Source organism: Lathamus discolor, chromosome 6 (genome assembly GCF_037157495.1).
Source record: "Lathamus discolor isolate bLatDis1 chromosome 6, bLatDis1.hap1, whole genome shotgun sequence".
In the NCBI taxonomy this organism is placed as follows: Eukaryota; Metazoa; Chordata; class Aves; order Psittaciformes; family Psittacidae; genus Lathamus; species Lathamus discolor.
This window is the reverse complement of record NC_088889.1, coordinates 37,147,475-37,166,471: the sequence shown is the minus strand read 5'-3', so window position 1 is coordinate 37,166,471 and position 18,997 is coordinate 37,147,475. Positions and strand designations below refer to the sequence as shown.

At 44.5% G+C, this 18,997-nt stretch overlaps 1 protein-coding gene across 1 annotated transcript; it reads right to left on the bottom strand.

The window, feature by feature from the left end:
- Positions 1 to 12,167: 12,167 nt before the first annotated feature.
- On the bottom strand, positions 12,168 to 18,027 carry ZDHHC22 (zinc finger DHHC-type palmitoyltransferase 22). The gene is made up of 2 exons (XM_065685123.1): positions 17,262 to 18,027; positions 12,168 to 13,002 (listed from the first exon to the last, which is right to left on the bottom strand). The coding sequence occupies exons 1-2, from the start codon at positions 17,821 to 17,823 to the stop codon at positions 12,737 to 12,739; spliced, it is 828 nt and encodes a 275-aa protein (XP_065541195.1). The 5' UTR covers positions 17,824 to 18,027; the 3' UTR covers positions 12,168 to 12,736.
- Between the last annotated feature and the right edge of the window lie 970 nt (positions 18,028 to 18,997).

Here is an 18,997-nt window from a genome sequence, read left to right as displayed (position 1 = left end):
CTGCTTCTCCAGCATCTAAACACCTAGCAGCCTGAGACACTACTGCTATTGGATGCAAAAGGGGTTAGTTTATCAGTGAGCTTAGTTGGGTGAGTGGAAGCAGATGAATGCCAATAAAACAAAAATCCTGAATTCCTGGGGGCAAAATTACCCCCAGTATAATTTTTCCTGTTTCATGTCATTATAAAGTCTGTGTCCTGGGTTCAGCAGTAGCAGTCATTTTTTCTCCTTCTTAGTAGCTGGTGCAGTGCTGTGGTTTTGACTTTTGGCCTGGGAACAGAGCTGATAACACCGATGTTTTTAGTTACTGCTCAAATGTTTGGTCTGACCAAGGACTTTCTGAGTCTCATGCTCTGCCAGGGAGGAGGGGAAGCCGGGAGGAAGCAGAGACAGGACACCTGACCCAAGCTAGTCAAAGAGCTATTCCACACCACAGCACGTCATGCCTGGGATGTAACTGGGAGTTACCTGGAAGGGCACTCACTGCTCGGTCGGGCTCGGTCAGCGGGTGGTATCGTATTCTCTCTTCCCTTGTTATTTCCCTTATCATTATTATTATTGGTGGTAGCAGCAATGGTTTGTGTTATACCTTAGTTACTGGGCTGTTCTTATCTCAACCTGTGGGAATTATACTCTTTCGATTCTCCTCCCCATCCCTCCAGGAGGGGGGGTGAGGGAAGGGGGGGGGGGGGAGGAGGTGAGCGAGCGAGGCTGCATGACTGACTGGGTTTTAAATCACGACAGTTCCTTTTGCTGCCCAGCGTGGGACATGAGGGGTTGAGATAATGACAGATCTGACCGGAGTGTGTCTAATCATATCTGTGATAAGCATTCATTATTTTGGATTAATAGTCACTCGTCACAATGCTGATTTGTTGGCTCTCAAAGTTGTTTCTCTTGATCTCACAGTTTCAGCATATCGTACCTTACTTACAGCCAGTATTTGCTCTGGTAGTGTTTATCAAGTGTGGGGCTTGGGCTAAGGTTCTTGTCTCATTGTACTTTATAGTAATAACTTGTAATACAATAGAATCATTGATCATGAAACTGATCTGGCTTATGTTCCCAGTACAGTCTAAATCAGAAGTAAACATCTAATTTTTGGAAAAACAATATTTTCATTGACCTAATATCTTGTTTTCTGATTGCTATTTTGCACACAAGTTACATTTCATTTGTGAATTTATTTATTTATTATCATTGAATCATCAAATGGTTTGGGTTGGAAGGGGCTGTAAAGCTCATCTAGTTCCAAACCTCTGCCATGGTCAGGGACACGTTCCACTAGACCAGGTTGCTCAAACCCGTGTCCAACCTGGCCCTGAACACTGCCAGGGATGGGGCAGCCACAGCTTCTCTGGGCAGCCCGTGCCAGTGTCTCATCACCTCCACAGTAAAGAACTTACTGCTTTAGAATACAAAGTATTTTCTCTGTCCAGGGCACAAAATGAAAAAAACTTGCATTAGCAGAACAGGTACTGTACTTTTCTTTATCAAGTTTTCATTTCATATGATTCAAGGTAGTCAAGCCCTGACTTCCCTCCGACCACCATCGCAACAGAGAACGAACTTTGATACAACCAGATGAGTTCTGCGGTAAAGGAATGATCAGCATTAGCAGGCAACGATCCAACAATGCACACAGTCTCTCCTGCCCTGAAAGACTGTTACAAGAGATGGAACCTGACATCATGGACCAAATGGACTCAGCAGCTTTATAGGGTTTTAGTCCATGCACTAAGAAATGGTCTCTTTCTCCCTGTCTGTGTGTGTATGTGGACGTATATATGTAAGAGCGATGGTATATTGAAAGTGTGGGATCTGAGCATGATGTGAATGGTATGGAATAAGGGATGGATACTGTCCTGGGTTCAGCAGTAGCAGTCTTTTTTCCTCCTTCTTAGTAGCTGGTGCAGTGCTGTGGTTTTGACTTTCGGCCTGGGAACAGCACTGATAATGCTGATGTTTGGTCTGACCAAGGACTTTGTGAGTCCCATGCTCTGCCAGGGAGGAGGGGAAGCCAGGAGGAAGCAGAGACAGGACACCTGACCCAAACTAGCTAAAGCGGTATTCCATACCACAACACGTCATGCCCAGGATGTAACTGGGAATTACCTGGAAGGGCACTCACTGCTCGGTCGGGCTTGGTTGGCAGGCGGTATCGTATTCTCTTCCCTTGTTATTTCCCTTATCATTATTATCCTTGGTGGTAGCAGTAGTGATTTGTGTTATACCTTAGTTACTGGGCTGTTCTTATCTCAGCTCGTGGGAGTTACATTCTTTCAGTTCTCCTCCCCATCCCTCCAGGAGGGGGGGTGAAGGAAGAAGGGGGGGTGGTGAGCGAGCGAGACTGCGTGGCTGACTGGGTTTTAAACCACGACAGTCTGTTATTCACGTATGAAAACCTTAGAGGAATACCTGCATGCTTGCTTCATCTCGCTGTTCTGGCACTTGGTTCACTAACAGACAAGCACTGAGTAGTCCTGCAAATATTCACTATTATCTTAAACAATAATGACAGTAACAGTAACAGGCCACTGCCTGCATCTTACATTAGTATGGGGAAGGAAGGAAAACACCCAATTTCTTACCACAGCTTAGCTGAACTTTAGGCATGCTTTTGTAATTTCTTCATCACATCCTGTTCTAATGCAAGGTCAGTCCTTAGCACATAATTTTTCAGTAAATGGGCTACTGCATCAATTTAAATTCCCTTCAGAATATAAATGCGACTAAAATAAGTCTCTGTCTGCCTGAAATTGTTTCTGTTTGGGATGCTAACAAATATAGCAGCACTCAATTCTTCTTGGACTCTTCTCAGATATTTCCATGGCACCCAAGCTCCAGGTCAGAACTGCTCTAACTTGAGTGCACATAACAGCAGGAAATTAATATTGGCAATTGTGTTCACATTTGATGTCCAGCAAGCACCAATAGCACTGACCTCATATCAGCCTTCCAGTACCTGAAGGGGGCCTATAGGTATGCTGGGGAGGGACTCTTTGTCAGGGACTGTAGTGACAGGACAAGGGGTAACGGGTTCAAACTTAAACAGGGGAAGTTTAGATTGGATATAAGGAAGAAATTCTTTCCTGTTAGGGTGGTGAGACACTGGAATCGGTTGCCCAGGGAGGCTGTGAATGCTCCATCCCTGGTGGTGTTCAAGGCCAGGTTGGATGAAGCCTTGGGTGGGATGGTTTAGTGTGAGGTGTCCCTGCCTATGGCAGGGGGGTTGGAACTAGATGATCTTGAGGTCCTCTCCAACCCTAACTATTCTATGATTCTATGATTCTATGACATGTCTAACATACGCTTTGGACTTTTTCCTTTCTTTGAGATTTGCCCATGTCTCCTTCTTATTAATTAAAAAAAATCTTGATATAGATGTGATATTTATGATGTGTAATATCAGCTCCCAATATTGTTTTAGGGATTATTATTGATGTTCAGTATTTTGTTGGCATGACAAAATGTTTTAAATCATACACCGTTCTCAATGCACTGTAATTTTCCATTCCTCTTCTGCAGTCTAAACAGTCTCATCAGGTAGAACATAAAATAAGAGAAATTTGAGTAAGGAACTGGTTGCCATATGGCTGACGCCTAAATTCTCAGCAATTTGAGGGGAAGAAAGTGGAAAAGATGAAGTAAATTCCGCAAAGTTAATGCCATAAGTAGGTGGCAGCTGTTAGTAAAGGAGGAGGAAAACAAAGGCAGAGGAAAGGGAAAGAATATTGAACAGCAATGTTACCAAGGATTTTTCTCACAGATTTTAAGATAACCATCCACACAGTGTCCTAAAGCAGTTTTTCAGGTTTCATTTAAAGAATCTGAAGGCAGTACTTTTAACCACAAAGATTTCTTTTTTCCGTTTGATCTAGATGTATAAGCAGAAATGTGTTTTGATGGTGGAGATGTATTCACTGCTTTCATTGAGTGCTTGTTCTTCTCCCCTCCTCTTTCCTCCAACCAGAAAGTATGCCGTAGGCTTAAGTTTGTGGCTTTAATCCTGCAAACTGTACCCAGCTCAAAAGCACTTGGCACCAGCATTGCTACGGCTGCATGAAATATTTCGAACAATAACATATGGTTGGAATTGAGGTGGCCCCAGGCTCTGCTCCTTGTCTCACCTTAAGAAAAGGAACTTTGATCTTCTCAGCTGTAATATGAAAAAACAGTACTTGTTTAGTTCTTTAAGCTTCTTGTATACGAATTGCAATATTGGTATTTATTACAAGTTATGGCTATGGGCTGTCATGCTTCTGGTGCTGGATTTTCTAAAGGCTGAACATCTATGTGGTTATACTAACCTGTATTTTATGTCATGTAAATAAACTATACACTCACTGGGTTAATTTCTCATAATATATTCCACAAATGAGCATAAAGAGAGGTTCCTTATTGTTTGGGAAACTGGAAGTAAGTAATATAGGGGACTAAAATTCTACTTCTGTGCCTATCCAAGGAAATTATTATAAATATCTTAAGGCTGATAGGCTAGGGGAGTGAAGAGAGTGTTAGCTGACTGTGTCACAGGCACTAAAAAAACCTTTCGTTGTGTAAGGAGACATCTGTCTCGCCCCACTCATGTATTAATTTATACCCACACGTCATTTTCCTCCCCAGCATGTAAACCTGTTCATGTAACTGTAGTAATGCAACATGTGAAACTGGGGTCAAATGCTGAAGGCCTATCAGATGTTACATCTTGTATCTAAAAAGTTTCAGTATTTGAAATGAGAAAAAGTCCCTCAATACAGTCCTGGAAGACACTGAGTACTGCAGCTTAGCCAACAGAGCTGAGAAACACATGAGTAAAATGGAAGGTGTGAAGAGTGCAGCTGTAGTTATTGGGACTATGTCTATGCTTGAAGCTAAGAATATGCTTGAAGCTAAGAATATGCTCAAATCTTTTTTCCCACGCTGAGCTACAGTGCTCTGCAACTAGTAGGACTGAGTATTTTCATTATTGTCTCTTCAGCCATGGAGCTTCTGTCCTGCTTGCTTATCTGTGTTTACACAGTTTGCATAATTTTGTTAGAGAAACACTGGGATTTGTCAAATTCCAAGGTGAAAAAGATCAGGACATAGGGTTTGTAAGGACTGACTTTCAAGGCAGGATAAAGATTTGTAATTCTCTCAGATGGCTTGTAATCTGTAGTAGTTCATTCATGAGCAGAATTTTTGTATGCCTGGAAGAAACTTTAGGGGCACAGTCTTGCTATTTGTGTACCTACATAACCCAAGTGATTGAGCATCCCTCCCAAAATTCACATTTGTTAAAACACTTGAAATTTAGCGAGTTGACTGCAAAAGGATTACTTGCTCTCATGTGGTACTGGAGACATCTGACCACCAGAGTTACGCTTCTAATGTCTCAGGGACTTCCTATGGGGACTGAAAGTCCATAGAGCCTCTTAACACTTCAACTTAAATGTAAACCTTAATTTTAGGCTTTTGGTGGAAATTTAAATTACATATTGGTTACATTGCCACTGGGGTTTCAGTAAGTAAATTTTATCAAACAAGTATGAAAGGTCATTCTAGTTGATTCATATATAATAATAGCTGAGCTAATGAAATGTCTGCTTTCTCCTCTTTGGTATTTCTCGGATACTGTGACGGTCTCCCAGGTCTTCCACGTAAATCTTTTCTACATGACCTGCTGTGTTTCATCAAAAATGTTCCCCGTATTAGATTCGTAAGGAGAGGGAGACGGAGCAAGAGTGAAGAATGAAAAGTATCTTAAAATGATGTCAGAATTGGAAAGTGATCTTAAATCTATTTCATGTCTCAGTTTGCATGTATTTATGTTGTGGTTTAAACCCAGTCAGCAACTAAGTACCACATAGCCGCATGCTCACCACCCTCCTTCTCCCTCCCTGACCTCTATTTAAGGGTCCTGATATTTCCAGAAGTTCTTAACATGCAGTGTTTCTCCAAACCATCTGAAAGTTGTGTTATGGAAGTTAACATACCTAACTGTTCATTTAAAGGTTAAAAAAAATCAAATAGAAATAGAGATACGTTTTCTTCAGTATACGTACACAGAGTGGTCATTCAGGCAGTACTTGAAAGTACAGAAGTGGGTAAAACCGTAAGCAGTTTAAGTATCTCTTAGTCCTATTGAAAAGCTGAGAAATATAACTCATAAATTAATAAAAAACTACTTTAGGGATATAACATTATATATAATATTCTCTGCTGTTTGTCAATCATTGCTGTAGCATTTACACACACAACCCATGTGGGAATGACATTCTCTTATCCCATCCTTATAAAGAGAAGACCAAAACAGTAGTTTATGCTTCTTTCAACACATATCCCTATATATAATTACTTTATTTGCACAACTATTTGTATTTCATGTTACTTCTGTTGAATAAAGCACCGGTACTAATAAATACTCTTAGCTGAGATGGTGAGAAGCGCAATGCAGAATAGGAAAGGGTCATAATAATATAAACAAATCTCAGGTGAGTATGATCAGTATTTAGCTCCTCTTGGCTTAAGCTTGACTAGGTAAAAAGTGGAAGTTCCTCTGGTTTATTTTCTACCACTGTTTTCCAGCGATGCAGGCAGTTTCCTGTTCACTGCGGTTTGCTCTTTTCAGTTCTTGCTGCTTCCTAGATGTGAAGTTTTCAGCTTCCCCAACCAAAGCTTATTCTAAGGCTGACAGTGGAAGAACTGCAGTTTGAAAATATTTCCTGAGATGTTAACATGTAATTTCCTTTTCTTAAATTGAGCTCTATTTCTAGTTGATGCTTGTTTATCCAACAAGAATTATTTCTCCCACCCTCCAAAACACATGGATGGTTGCCACATTTTCCTCACATCCACTTTGGCTGTAGTTACCTAAGCCAGGCAAATATAACCATTTTTCCCCTTTAGAAATCCATTTCTCACCTTCTTAATAATTTATGGCTTTTCTGTGAACTCCATCTGGTTTAACTAATGAAGGCAAAGCTGAATATAATACTCCACGTCTTTATTACATCCGAGCACCATGGAAAGGCTCATTGTAATTTTTTTATTATTAATTTATTTATTTTTCTGAAAGTTCATCTCCATATGCAGTCTGAAATGCTGCCATCTTATTCTGCAGGCTCCTATTGAGTTTGTCCATCATCCTACAATTCGTAGGCGGGGTTGGCACCCTCCTTCACATATTTCCCACTTTTCTACCGTTTCCCCATCAATGTAATACATAACCTAACAAGCCCCTGCTGAAATTCATTCTTTCCCAGAAGATGCCAGTAGCTGATTGGATGATGCTGGACGAGTTTTGGGCAAATTAATTCATAAGGATGGTCAGTACACAAAGCCAAAAAGAGGTTGTCAAAGGGAGAGATGTGGTGTTTGCCTCCAGCCTGATTACAGAATTTCTTCTACCCCAAACCTGGATCTGATAGAAAGCTTCTGTGTTACTTGAAAGATCGTTGCTTGAGGTAAGGGGCTTTTAGTGTGCTGTTGACAGCCCGGATAGTAACATTTCTTTCTGAGCTGATGGCATCTCTTGCAGCAGGACATTGGCTCTGCTCAGGCCCACTGTGCCTGCCAGCTGCATTGACTATATGGACAAATTTCTGACTACCTAAAGCAACGGAATGATCTGAGGTGGTGGTGGGCTGAACTCATACCCAAACTATAACTCAAATTATGGCAGTCAGAAACCGGGTCTTCTAGTTTGATTTGAAATTTCACCTTTCCTCCTGGCATGAAAAATATGGGATTTTGTTTGAGCTTTGTTTCCAGAGTCTTTAAAAGAGTTTTTAGATCTCCATGAACTGTATCACTGGCAGCTTAGTAAAACTTTGTTGCCACCTTTTCATCAAGTCCCTTTATTTTCTTGTGCCTTCTTTCATGGCTTCATATGCAGAAATTGTCTTATTTCCTTGGATGGTTAGTGACAATGGCACGTAAGGGAAGACAGCTAGAGCACTCATAAAATTGCAGTCTAGTGCATACCAGTTTAGAGACATGGATAGATGGGTCCGAAAGATTTTTTGATACCCTATACTGTGGCTTGAAGAGAAAAGGGAAAATTCTTTGCCTTGACTTCCAAAATCTCAATCAAGTGTTTTTTTAGTGTAATAAATGGCTTTATTAATCAAAGTTTTATCAGACAAATCCATCTTTCTGAGTGTTATAGGTGTTCCCTGGGGAAGAAAATCATGGGATCAATACATGATACCGTGAGGACCTTTGCTGGTCAGGACTCCTTATTCCCCCAGCTTGCTGGAAAAGAGCTGGAAAAGCAGAGAACCTCAACATGGACATGTAGTTATTAGAGAACATCTTAGTGTTCCTTAACATAAGTTGTCTTAATATAAGTTATCTGACATTGTGTTTCCATTGATTTCAATATCTAGCAGGGCACAGAAACTCCACATATTCTTTACATTTTCTTCTCCCTTTATTTATTTCTACTGAGCAAGTAGGCCATTGCTTTACTCCAATCATAACAGTTCTGGCTAATCTTTAATTAACTTGAAGGGAACTATAAAGACTCTGCTGTTGCTGCTGAAGAGTTCTACCCCTGCACCTGCTGCTTGTAATATCATTTGCTGTTCAAGAGAAAAAACCTTTCTGGCTCTGTTGGGGATTTGAGATGTTTTGTGCAGAAATTGATCAGAAATCAGTTTTCTCAGTCTGGCCTTTCATTGTGTCCATTCAGTCAACAATCAATGAAGACAACTTGAATTCTGTTGCCATACCTCCCACCGCCTGATGGCTCCCAGTCCATCATCCCTACCAACATCAGATCACTTCTGCTCTCACTGGGGCTACTTTCTTCGATTGCTCTCTTCTGACTGTTTTAAAGATAGATACCCTAAGCTGTGACCTTAGCTTTTCTTTCTCTCAATCCAAGACTGCCCGTCCTCCTCCAGCTATTTCCTTACAGTTAACGAATTTCCTCATTCATCTATTCTGTCTCCTTGCAGGTATTTTTAGACTGTGATCATCTCTCTTTAGTTGGCTCTTTCTTAAAAAAGATAAACGCTATTTCACGTCATCTTTTTCTCATATGTTCCCTGTGCCTTATTGCTTGAGGCTCTTCAATTTTTAACTCTATAATCTCTGAGGATATCCAATGGAGACCTTTTGCATGCAGGTCTCGAGCACTGCCTAATAGTGTAGTCTGAAGAGGAAAGCCATCTACTTATTTTGTGTGAGATTCTTACTACACATAACATCAGACTTCTGTCTTGCATCACAGTTGCATCCCCTAATTTGTTTTATGCTGTCACTGGGCAGAATTCTGAGACCTTAGAGGTGCCACCATTTTTTTTCAAATAGCCACACAGCTAATAGACAAGCCACTAAGCAAAAGTGTGTAGTTTCTGTCCAACATCTTAAGCAATAGGAATCTTTTACTTCAGCCACTAGCATCATTAGAGAAGAATTGATGCTCATCTGATTTTCCAGAGAAGCCCAAAGTGTTTTATTTTTAAAACATTTATAAGTATTTAGAACATTGTCACAATAAATCATGTTCCAAAATACATTTGTTATTGCAGCTGCTATGTAATAAAATGCAAATAATAAGTAATGGCTCTCTAAGTGCAGAAAATGAGAAGCTTTTATTATTTATCCTTTTGAAACTTTAGAGCCATTGAACAGATTTAGAATTTATGACATTGCCATTGAGCTCAGCCTTCATTTACTAAATCATAGCTAATAGCAAAGGTTCTGTTCACAGTCATTGAGCCCTGTTACATTTTCTTGCCAAGGATTTCTGTAAGTGGACGCACAAGTATGACAAGGAAGAGATGTCAGGGTGGCTGGATAATTAGAGCTACTCTCAACTGCTCCCGCAGAACCACTACTCTACCCCAAATAGGGCACTCCACACAGTCGGGAACAAGCAGAGAAATAAGCCAATATACAGGGTCAGCCTAATGTTACATTTTTATAGCTCTTTTCATCCCAGAAGATCATAACTGTAAAGGCTGTATCCATCTGAAAGTCCCACCACTACTGCTGAAATCCAGTAGTTTGCTGCAAAGAAACTGTTTGGCTGCATAAAATGATGATACAACAATTTGCAGCCAGGAACACAGGTGCCTGACAGAAAGAATAATTGTGTGGAACTGTGCTGCAGTTACTCAAGCTGCGATTTGCCTGTGCTCCAGCAAGGACTGAGACTTCACAGTGAGGGCAGACATCTGTGACCCTGACACAAGGGCAGGGTGCAATCCAACCCTGGTGTGAAGAGGCAACGGCCTTCGTGGGCAGCTAATCCTGTTGTGCTGCGTGGGGGCTGTCCTTGCAGAGTGCCCCACCAGAACTCTGAGTTGGTTATGCCCTTTTCGGCATGCAGCCCTGAAGAGCTTAAGCCTGAGGCAGCATGGCTGCGGGTGCTGTGTTCCATGAGACTGCAGTGCCAAACAAACATCAAAGGCAGAGGGAGAGGGTGTCAAACCATAATTTCTGTTGATGTGAGGAAGCTGCTGCTGAAATGTTTGGAGCCTGTTGCTTTTAGAAACAGACAAAAGAGAAGAAGCTGGATCAACCAGTCTGTGGAATAAGAATAATCCTGGGAATCCTTCCAAGGCAAGGTGTATGGCACAAGGCGCTGGCTTTGGATGCAGCGACAAGGTGACTGTCTGCTCACCTTGATGTCATTGTGCCAGTAAGGAACAATTTACATCAAGATGCTGTTTGTGGGTGATGGTAATAGCTTAATTTTTCTATAGCTTTCAGTTGAGGTTGATAGTGTAATTTAGAAATAGAAATTAGAATGGGTCTGCAAGTTGGTTATTAGACTAATTTTATATTGGTCATTACATTAAAGCAGGAAGGATGAAAGGACTTGTCCAAACTCATATGATGAATTATTGGCAAGGCCAATAAACAAACCCTAACTTTTTCCTTCAACATGTCCGTGTGTATGCTGTAACCAGTGTCCACAGACAGCTAATGAGCTGTCAAAAAGCACAATACAGCTCATGTAAAAAAGCAGAACACTCTTTATTGTTCACTGTTAGTGAAATACAGCATATTACACATGGAAACAGCAGTGCGTTCATGCGAACACACATAATGTGGAAGGACATATATCCTACATGTTTTAATTTTACAGCTAAGGGTTTTTCCAGTATGTTTTCATGGTTACTCTGCTCGTCACGATAGACCTTGTTTGTTATTGATCCAAACGTGTATGCAAGTGTCAAGTGGTATAAGATGGTTACAAAGCCTGTAGGAATGAGTGCCTCTGTTCTGGCTCATGAGAAATGCAGGAATGAAAGCAAGTGCATTCCCGTACCTGGGATGCATTGAGAGAGTTTCTGGGGAAGAAATAACATTTTCAATGACTTGTCCGCGTACTCCCCAGCCTGTTAAGGAGAAGCAATGGATTCTCATCCAGCCCACATAAGCTGATGCAGTTTGCCAAAATGGAGGCTTCCTGCTGCAGCTGCTGGGGAATCCAGTACTATGATCCTGGTAGAGATGTCAGGATATCCTTTCTTAAGGCACCTATTAGCACAGGATCTCAGCACTGATCTCGTGGGCTGTTGCTGCAGCTAGAAAACAACCAACGCATTAGGCTGATTAATCCCTGTAGTAATTCCATTAACCTCCTTAATGGAGTTATAACATGGATGAATTTACCCCTCTGCGGCAGTGCAAGAGGGAATTGCCCTGGAGAGCCTATAAATATGGTGTGGCAGGGATGTCGGAGGTAAACATCTTTTTGTTTGTTTTAGTGCAAACTGAAGCATCCTGACCGGCTGGAAAACCTCCCCATCTGCTGGGATTTTGAGCTCTTCACAGCATTAATGGTGCAGGTGCCCCCTGCAAGAGGGTGATGCATCAGGGTTCAGACACATCAGCAGGGCTCCTGGCACCCTCCTGACAGCTCGCTGTGTATCCACACTTGCTTTTCTCTCTCTCCCAGGCAGGCATAGCCTGCCTTATTTCACAGCTTCTCAGACACAGCCTTTTCATTCACCTTTGCTGTTTCCTCTCCTTGTGCCTCTGTCTGATTGTGATTTATCTGCTTGCTGTTCCCCGTCAGAAGGGCAGCTCTGCCTGGACTGTGTCATTGGGCAAAGGACTGCTAAAAATAAGTAGCAGAGCTGCAGTCCTGACATATCATTGCATAGGGAGCAGATCAAGAACAGAAATGAAAAATTCTGAATTTCTCTTTTTCTCCCTGATTTTCTAGCCTCTGGAGAGGTTTGCCTGCCACATTAGCCATGTGCATATCCTGCTCCTAGGCAGCTTGTTTGCATTGCAGTTCTGTCATTAAAGGCTTCTCAGTACTATGAAGTCACCTCAAGTATGTAAGAGCCAAAAAAGGCACCCTGCAAATCCCTCCTATGGAACAGACACCCTTTTTGCAGTCTACCACAACAGCCCAAGCTCTCTGAAGCTCCTGCTGCGGTTCATTAGGGACTATAGAGGGTGGCTAATGAGGCTGGGGGCTGGAGAAGTAAGGCAGGAAGCCACAGAAGGGTCTGACTAATTTTCCTGCTAGTTCACAGGCTGTTGCCACATACGCAGGTGCAGTGATGTGACTACTAAGCTGCAGTAACTCTTCATCTACGTGGTTTGTGATCTCCTTGTTAATATGCTAAATTTATTCCGTTTGATAGCCAGTCATTTCTTCCCACGGAGACTGCAATCCCGAGAGATGGAGTAGCCCAGCTCTTTAGTGATCCAGGAGACAGTGGGAGAGAAGAGGGAAGGTGTTATGCGCATGGGATACACACGCACGTTCCCAGGGATTTTATTTCTCTTTCTGCCTACGGCAGTCACTTCCCACGTTCAGCACAGGGATGAGAAGTCCTAGCAGCCACCTCTTGCCAAAGACCTCTTGCAGGTTCTCCCTCCAGGGCCGGGCTCTTACCATCATCCCCTTCCGCACCTGGTACCGCGTCTGCCCACGAAGGATCAGCAGCATCTGGTGGCAGCAGAAGCCAGCGCAGGCCAGTCCGATCCCAAGCCAGAGGTAGAGCATGAGGATGACAAACATCTCAGAGCTAAGGAGAGCTCCTGTGGGACAAGAGTCAGGGGGAGGGAGGACAATGAGAGGAAGAGTTCAGACACACTTCACATGCCAGTGTAACACTCAGCACCAAGATAAGCTGCCTATATTGTCTCACGGAGTTAGGAGCAAGACAGGCTGGTTCCTCTAACTATGTAAAATTGTTTCCTTTGTAGCATCTGATGCAATGGACCTTGCTGGGGAAATAATAAAATGATAATGGTCTCCGTACACTTCTCCTTTGCTGTTATTGCTGTTATATTCTAGATTATAGGGTCAAATTCAGTCAGAAGTGAAACATATCTGTAAGACTTCAGCACTATTCTGAAGTTTGGTTTAATTCATTTAAGGATCTACTCCCTCATCACAGTGAATCTAAGATTTCGAGGTTCCTTTTGAAAAAAGATGTGGGTCCTACAGCATGTAGATGCTTCCAGAAGCTTTACCGTGTGCATTAATACTGGTATTTCTCTCTCTCTTATATTGCTATGTGCATGTGTATATATACATAAAAACATTAAAGGAAAAATAAAACAGAAATTACTGTTCTACCATTGGGCACAGGCAGTTTTCATATGAATGCAAGAAACAGAAAACTTTCCAAAATACAATCTAAATACCCTTTTTAAAGCTGCTGCTAGAATACTCAAAATACTTTGTAGGTCAGAAGCTCCTAATTCAACAGCTTTTGTAGTATGTATTTATGTTGAATATAGTTAAATAAAAATAGTCTGTGGGCCCCTTCCTTTACAATGAGTTTAGAACTCCTTCTGGAAGATATTAGTATAATAGCAGGTATCACTGGGTGACCTTTCAGTGCATAGGCAGATCTAAACCCATTAAAATAATAACTCTGTGTGTGCATATGAATGTGTACACACATATTCTGTGCATGTTGGTATATTATTAAACATCCATATTTATACACAGGCACAGAAAGCAAATGAAATGTGTGTCAATACTGGTATAAATAGCGGTTGTCCTCTCACTGGTTCCTGTCCCTCTGGAAGACTACGGGGCAGACAGGCTCAGGCAGGTGAAAGCTCCTGTTCCTCTAAGGCCCTACGAGAGCATTTCTTCTAGAGCAGGGATTACACGGAAGGTAGAGGTGTGGTGCATAAAACGGGTACATGGCTGCTTCAGTTTGAAGTTCAGTGCAAGTGTGGCTGGATAAGCATCTCTTGCCTCTTACACAGAAGGCTGGATTAGGTGGTGTCATCTGGTTTTGCAGTCTGTGAATCCCAGTTTCTCCACCTGGCAGTGCTGTAAGTGAGAGATAGGGGCTGAGCTGTGACAATCACATCAAGCTTTGGGCTCAGCTAGCAGGCTTCTCTGAGGATGATTTGTAAGGACACTAACTACATCCTCAAGCTTTCAGAGGCTGTCCTCACTTGAAAAGGCACAGAAGTCATTCCGTTTTCTTCCTAAATGCAATGTCATCTTTCCCTTCTCATTAGATCCCATTCAGCTCAGTGGGCTTCGTAGGCAATACAGCAAGGGAAGAACAAGCCCCTTGGGATGATGAAAAATCCTCATACTAATTCTGTCAGAATAACTTAATCTATCAGGTAGATAGATTAAGCTAAATGTGGGTTTCTCTGCCCCTCTTTTACTGGACCAGACTGGGACAGACATTTGTTCTTTCTTACAGCTCCTATTCAGGTAGGATATGGAGAAAGATAGCTATTTTCTTTAGAGCCTTTACAAGGCAGCTGTAAGCTTTATTTCTATGATCGGATGAAATTTAACATCAAGAAAGTAATTATCCTTGATTCCCCTTGCAAATATTAACATCTCTGAGCCATGCTCTTCAGATATATGATTTTTTTAATTCAGGTTACCTACATAAAGCATTTTTTAGAATTTCTTTTGTGGATCCAATCTGACCTGTGTTTACAAAAGGGCCCTCCATTTGTCCATCATCACCACAGTCCATTTTATACTCAGATTCACTTTTGCTCTAACTGACGTGGTGTGATCTCAGTCTTATTGCCATACATTATCGATGCTAGAAAAGCTGAATCACAGGCTGAAATCATAGACTCTGGGTCAGATTCTGAAATCCGTGTCCAAGCAAAGTCTGGGCAGAATAAGCCAATTGAAAATTTTCCCAGCATGAAAGCAGTGAACACTCAGTTGACATAAGCCCAGCAGATTCACCCTTCATCCTCCTTTTAGTCCTCCTCCAGTGCAGAGGGCATGATGGAGAAGAAGAAAGGTAAAGTTTTTTCCGTACTATAGCAATGCTCTGTTTAGGTCCTACAACGCTAAAGTAATAGTTATGTTAGCTGAAAAATATTATATAGACAACTATTCTGGGCTGGGATTTTCTCTCCCGAACTGGAGGTTAAGTGTGCTGGTAGAAACCCAGGAGGCCCTGCCTCCCAAGCAACCAAGACAACCGTATACTGCTCTGTGAGGCAGCAGTTTTCACCCCGACGGAGCTAGAGGTTGGGTGGGAGCTGCTGCCTGCAGAGGGTGTTCTGGCTCCCAGCCCCCCGTGTCCCTCTCAACCATTGCCCACGTGCTGTCTTTGGCACTGCACTTGCTGACACCAGAGCTGGGGCACTTGAGTGGCTCTTCAAACACATGCCAGAGCCCAGCTCGGTGCAGATGGATCCTCAGAGTCAGAGAACTAATTCCTTGCTAATCTCCTCCCACACCCCTGCTCTCCCTCCCGGGCTGCTGTGCTGAGCTGAGGCACAAGGGAAAAACATTTGCAGTGTTTTTAATGTTAGTGAAGCGCATGTAACTCTATTTGCAAAAATTCTTCCACTTGGAAAAATGACTCCATAAAAATGCCATGGCAGGATTTCGTGTTTATTGTCTCTCAGTGATTACCATGACAAATCTGCTCATTTGCCGAGTAGAGAGATATTGTTTGTTTTCAGATGGCAATCCTGCAAGCCCAGCCTGGAATCTGAACAGCAAGCTGCAGCCTCTCTGGCTCCTGTATTCCCAGCAGCAGAGACTCCACACTCAGATCCCATTCAACATTTCTGGTGACAGTGCACAAGCCAAAACAGACTCCAGGCCTTGCTTATTGAAGCTGCAAAGCTAAAATATATGGGATATGTATTTTAGTCTAACAAAAGCTGATCTAAGCGTGTAAGACATGAGCTGCTTGCGGGGGTAGGGAGGGAGAAATGGCATTTCCAGCAGTCACTTCCAGGACAGAGCAAGAGTTTAGGCTGTCAGCATAGTCCCTTATCTGAGACCAGGTTTTATCTAGCTCCTGGGTTTGGAGAGAGAAAGGTTGAGGTTGGAGAGTTTCAGGGCATGTTGAAAGGTGAAGAAGCACAGAAAGAGTTATGGGAGCAGAATCAGGAGGGGGCAGGGGAAGGGTTGTGGGGATTTATTGAAAGGCAGAGAGAGAGGGGAAAGGGGAAGAAGCGGAAGGAAAGGCAAGGTATAGGGACAAGGAGAAAGAGATATTTGCTTTTGACGTGGAGCTCTTGCAAAGAGAGGCATAGAGAATTTTCCTTGGCTCTCTGTGGGCTTGTGTCCCAGACCCAGGTGACAAGAGATGCCATATTAATCATGTCATAATTAACTAATTGTTAATAATTAAATAAAACTATAATTAACTATAGTTAATGAAATTTAAAAATAGTTAATTAAATTAAAAAAATAGCTAAACTAAAACAACTAATCGGGGCATATTAACTCCTCTCTTGGTTTCTGTTGCCTGAACCCCAGTTCTCCTGTGTTGAAGAATGGCAAAATCTCCGTAAATTTGTGCAGCCAGAAGGCAGGAGGTTGGTAACAGTGAAGGGGTGGAGTGGATCTGAGTGAAGAGAATGAGAATATCTTGACCCGGATAAGGGGAACCTGCAGACTTATAGGATACAAAAACCTACACTCCTCCCTACCTCTGCATGCAGGCCAGGCAAAAGATCCCCCTCACCTGCAGTACAAAGAGGAAATCCCTCTCCTCCATCTAATTGCAATACACTTCCTGCATGACAGATAGCCCTATTCTATCACCGGCAAGCTGGCTATGGGGCATTTTCCAGAGCCTAATGCATTAGAAATAGGGCTGTCTGCAACCCAAAGTCCCAGCCTCTACTTCAGGTGAAGCAAAGTCCTTTGCAAAGGCTGTCTCTAGCCTGCAAAGAGGGATTTGTTGAACACAGACAATTGTCCCTCTGGCCCATTTCCCCACCACAGCTCCCACACACAGCTACCAGAGGAAGATCACATCCCCTGCAACCCAGGCATCCGGGAGGAGGAACATGCTCCTCATCTCCGAGGAAGAAGTCCTTACCTGAGAAGAACTGGCTGATGGAATGAGGCAGCAGAGTGAGGAAGGCCAGTGGGTTTGCAAAGGACATGGAGAGTGCAGCAGAAATGTAAGCCATGCCTGCCACCAGGGAATCAAGGCAAGCCAGGGAGGTGTAGAGGCAGAACATGATGAAGTTTCGCATGTTCCTGCTCCCAATGCAGTTCCCTGTGAAGAAACAGTGGTGGTCATGCCTCTGGGTGACTCTGGCACACAGTCTACAGAAGTGAGTGCTGGGCAAGGCTGAACCAGGGGACCTGCTTCCATCCAGCCAGTCCGCCACCACTTCGGATCCTTTGCCCAAGTTTAAGCCCTTGCCCAAGTCCTCGGGGGAGCTCTGGATCACAAGGACGTAGTTGCCTAAGGCATTAGCTGAGAGGAAGAGGAAGAGGGCCCCATGCAGCAGAGCAGGAGAGAAAAGTGAGGTGGTGGAAGGGTCTCTGAACATGCTGGGGATGAAGAGAAAGATCTGGAGGACGAAGGTCACTAGGGAGATGAACAAGAAGTAGGCTGGAGCGACAACATTGAGCAACCTGAGAACTAGCATTGCGGATTACGTTCCTGCAGGGGAAAGCAAGGAGAGAAGGAACATCACCGCTCCGGCTGCACACTTCATCCTTCCATTTCCTGCCGGGTCCCGGCCCCGCTGCCTCCGGGAAATGCCCTCCGGGGGCCGCTCTCGGTCTCCGCCGCCGCCGCCCCACGGTCGCGGCCGGGCCGGGACAAAGGAACAGCCCGTGGGCAGTGACCGCTCCCCAGCGCCCGGAGGAGTGCCCCCAGCCCGGCGCCTGCTGCGGGTACTTGCAGCCGCGGTGCCCCGGAGGGGCTGCGGAGGGTCGGGGGGAGCGGCGGCGCCCGCGGTGTGCCGGCGGTGTGGGCACCGCTCCGCTCGCCGAGCAGAGTCCCTCTGCCAGGCGGGGTCAGTTTTGGTATTGCATGAGAGGGAAAAAAGGTGGTGCTGGAGGAGGGGGGAGTGAATTGAAAAGGCGGGGGGGGGGGGGGGGGGGGGGGAGGAGGAGAAGGGGAGGGGGGAGAGGTTGCTCTAATCCACTGCAATACGGATCAAATCCAATGCTCTAATTTATCCTTTAAAGCCACGGATCTACAGATTACCTCTATGACCGCTGCCCTGCTCTGCACGAAATTAGAAAATGCACAAAACAGCTGGTCAAGTGCTGTTCGGATGCAACCTGCGGCTCTGGGCTACCGAGCCGGGCGGCCCCGCAGCCGCAGTCGCGGCTCCGGTCGGGCACGGCGCATCCCCGCTGGCCTGGCGGGCACCCCAGACCCGAACCCCCGGCCCCGCGGCTCAGCCTGCATTGCCAGGGCACAGGAAAGCCCGGGGGACCAAAGGCAGCGGGGAGACGTCCGGGTGGCGGTGTGAGTGCCCCGGCACACCGATCACCCCCTCTCCGGCACCCCTGCGCTCCTCAGCGCTGCGGTGCCTGCAGAGCCCCACGGCCGGTGGGGGGGTCGGGCTCCCCTCGTCCCTGCAGCGCGGGGGGCTGCACGCCGCCACCCTGCAGTCCCCTTGTCCCCAGGCGCCGCCGGGGCCGCCCGGTACCGGCGTGTCTGGCGGAGCCGCTGCTGCCGGCTGCCGAAGCGAGCCCCCCGGCCATGCCGAGCCCCCCGCAGCAGCCGAGCCGGAGCACAGCCCGATGCCTGCCGTGGACTCCCTCTCCTTTCCCTTTTTTCCCGTCCCGCCCAGTTCGGCCTTGCGC

What these genes read in the sequence shown, in the direction of transcription:
- ZDHHC22 (XM_065685123.1), bottom strand. Translation starts at nt 17,823, where the DNA reads ATGCTAGTTCTCAGGTTGCTCAATGTTGTCGCTCCAGCCTACTTCTTG. An exon ending in CATCAGCCAGTTCTTCTCAG is followed by an intron (nt 13,003 to 17,261) that starts GTAAGGACTTCT and finishes CTTGTCCCACAG; the next exon opens with GAGCTCTCCTTAGCTCTGAG.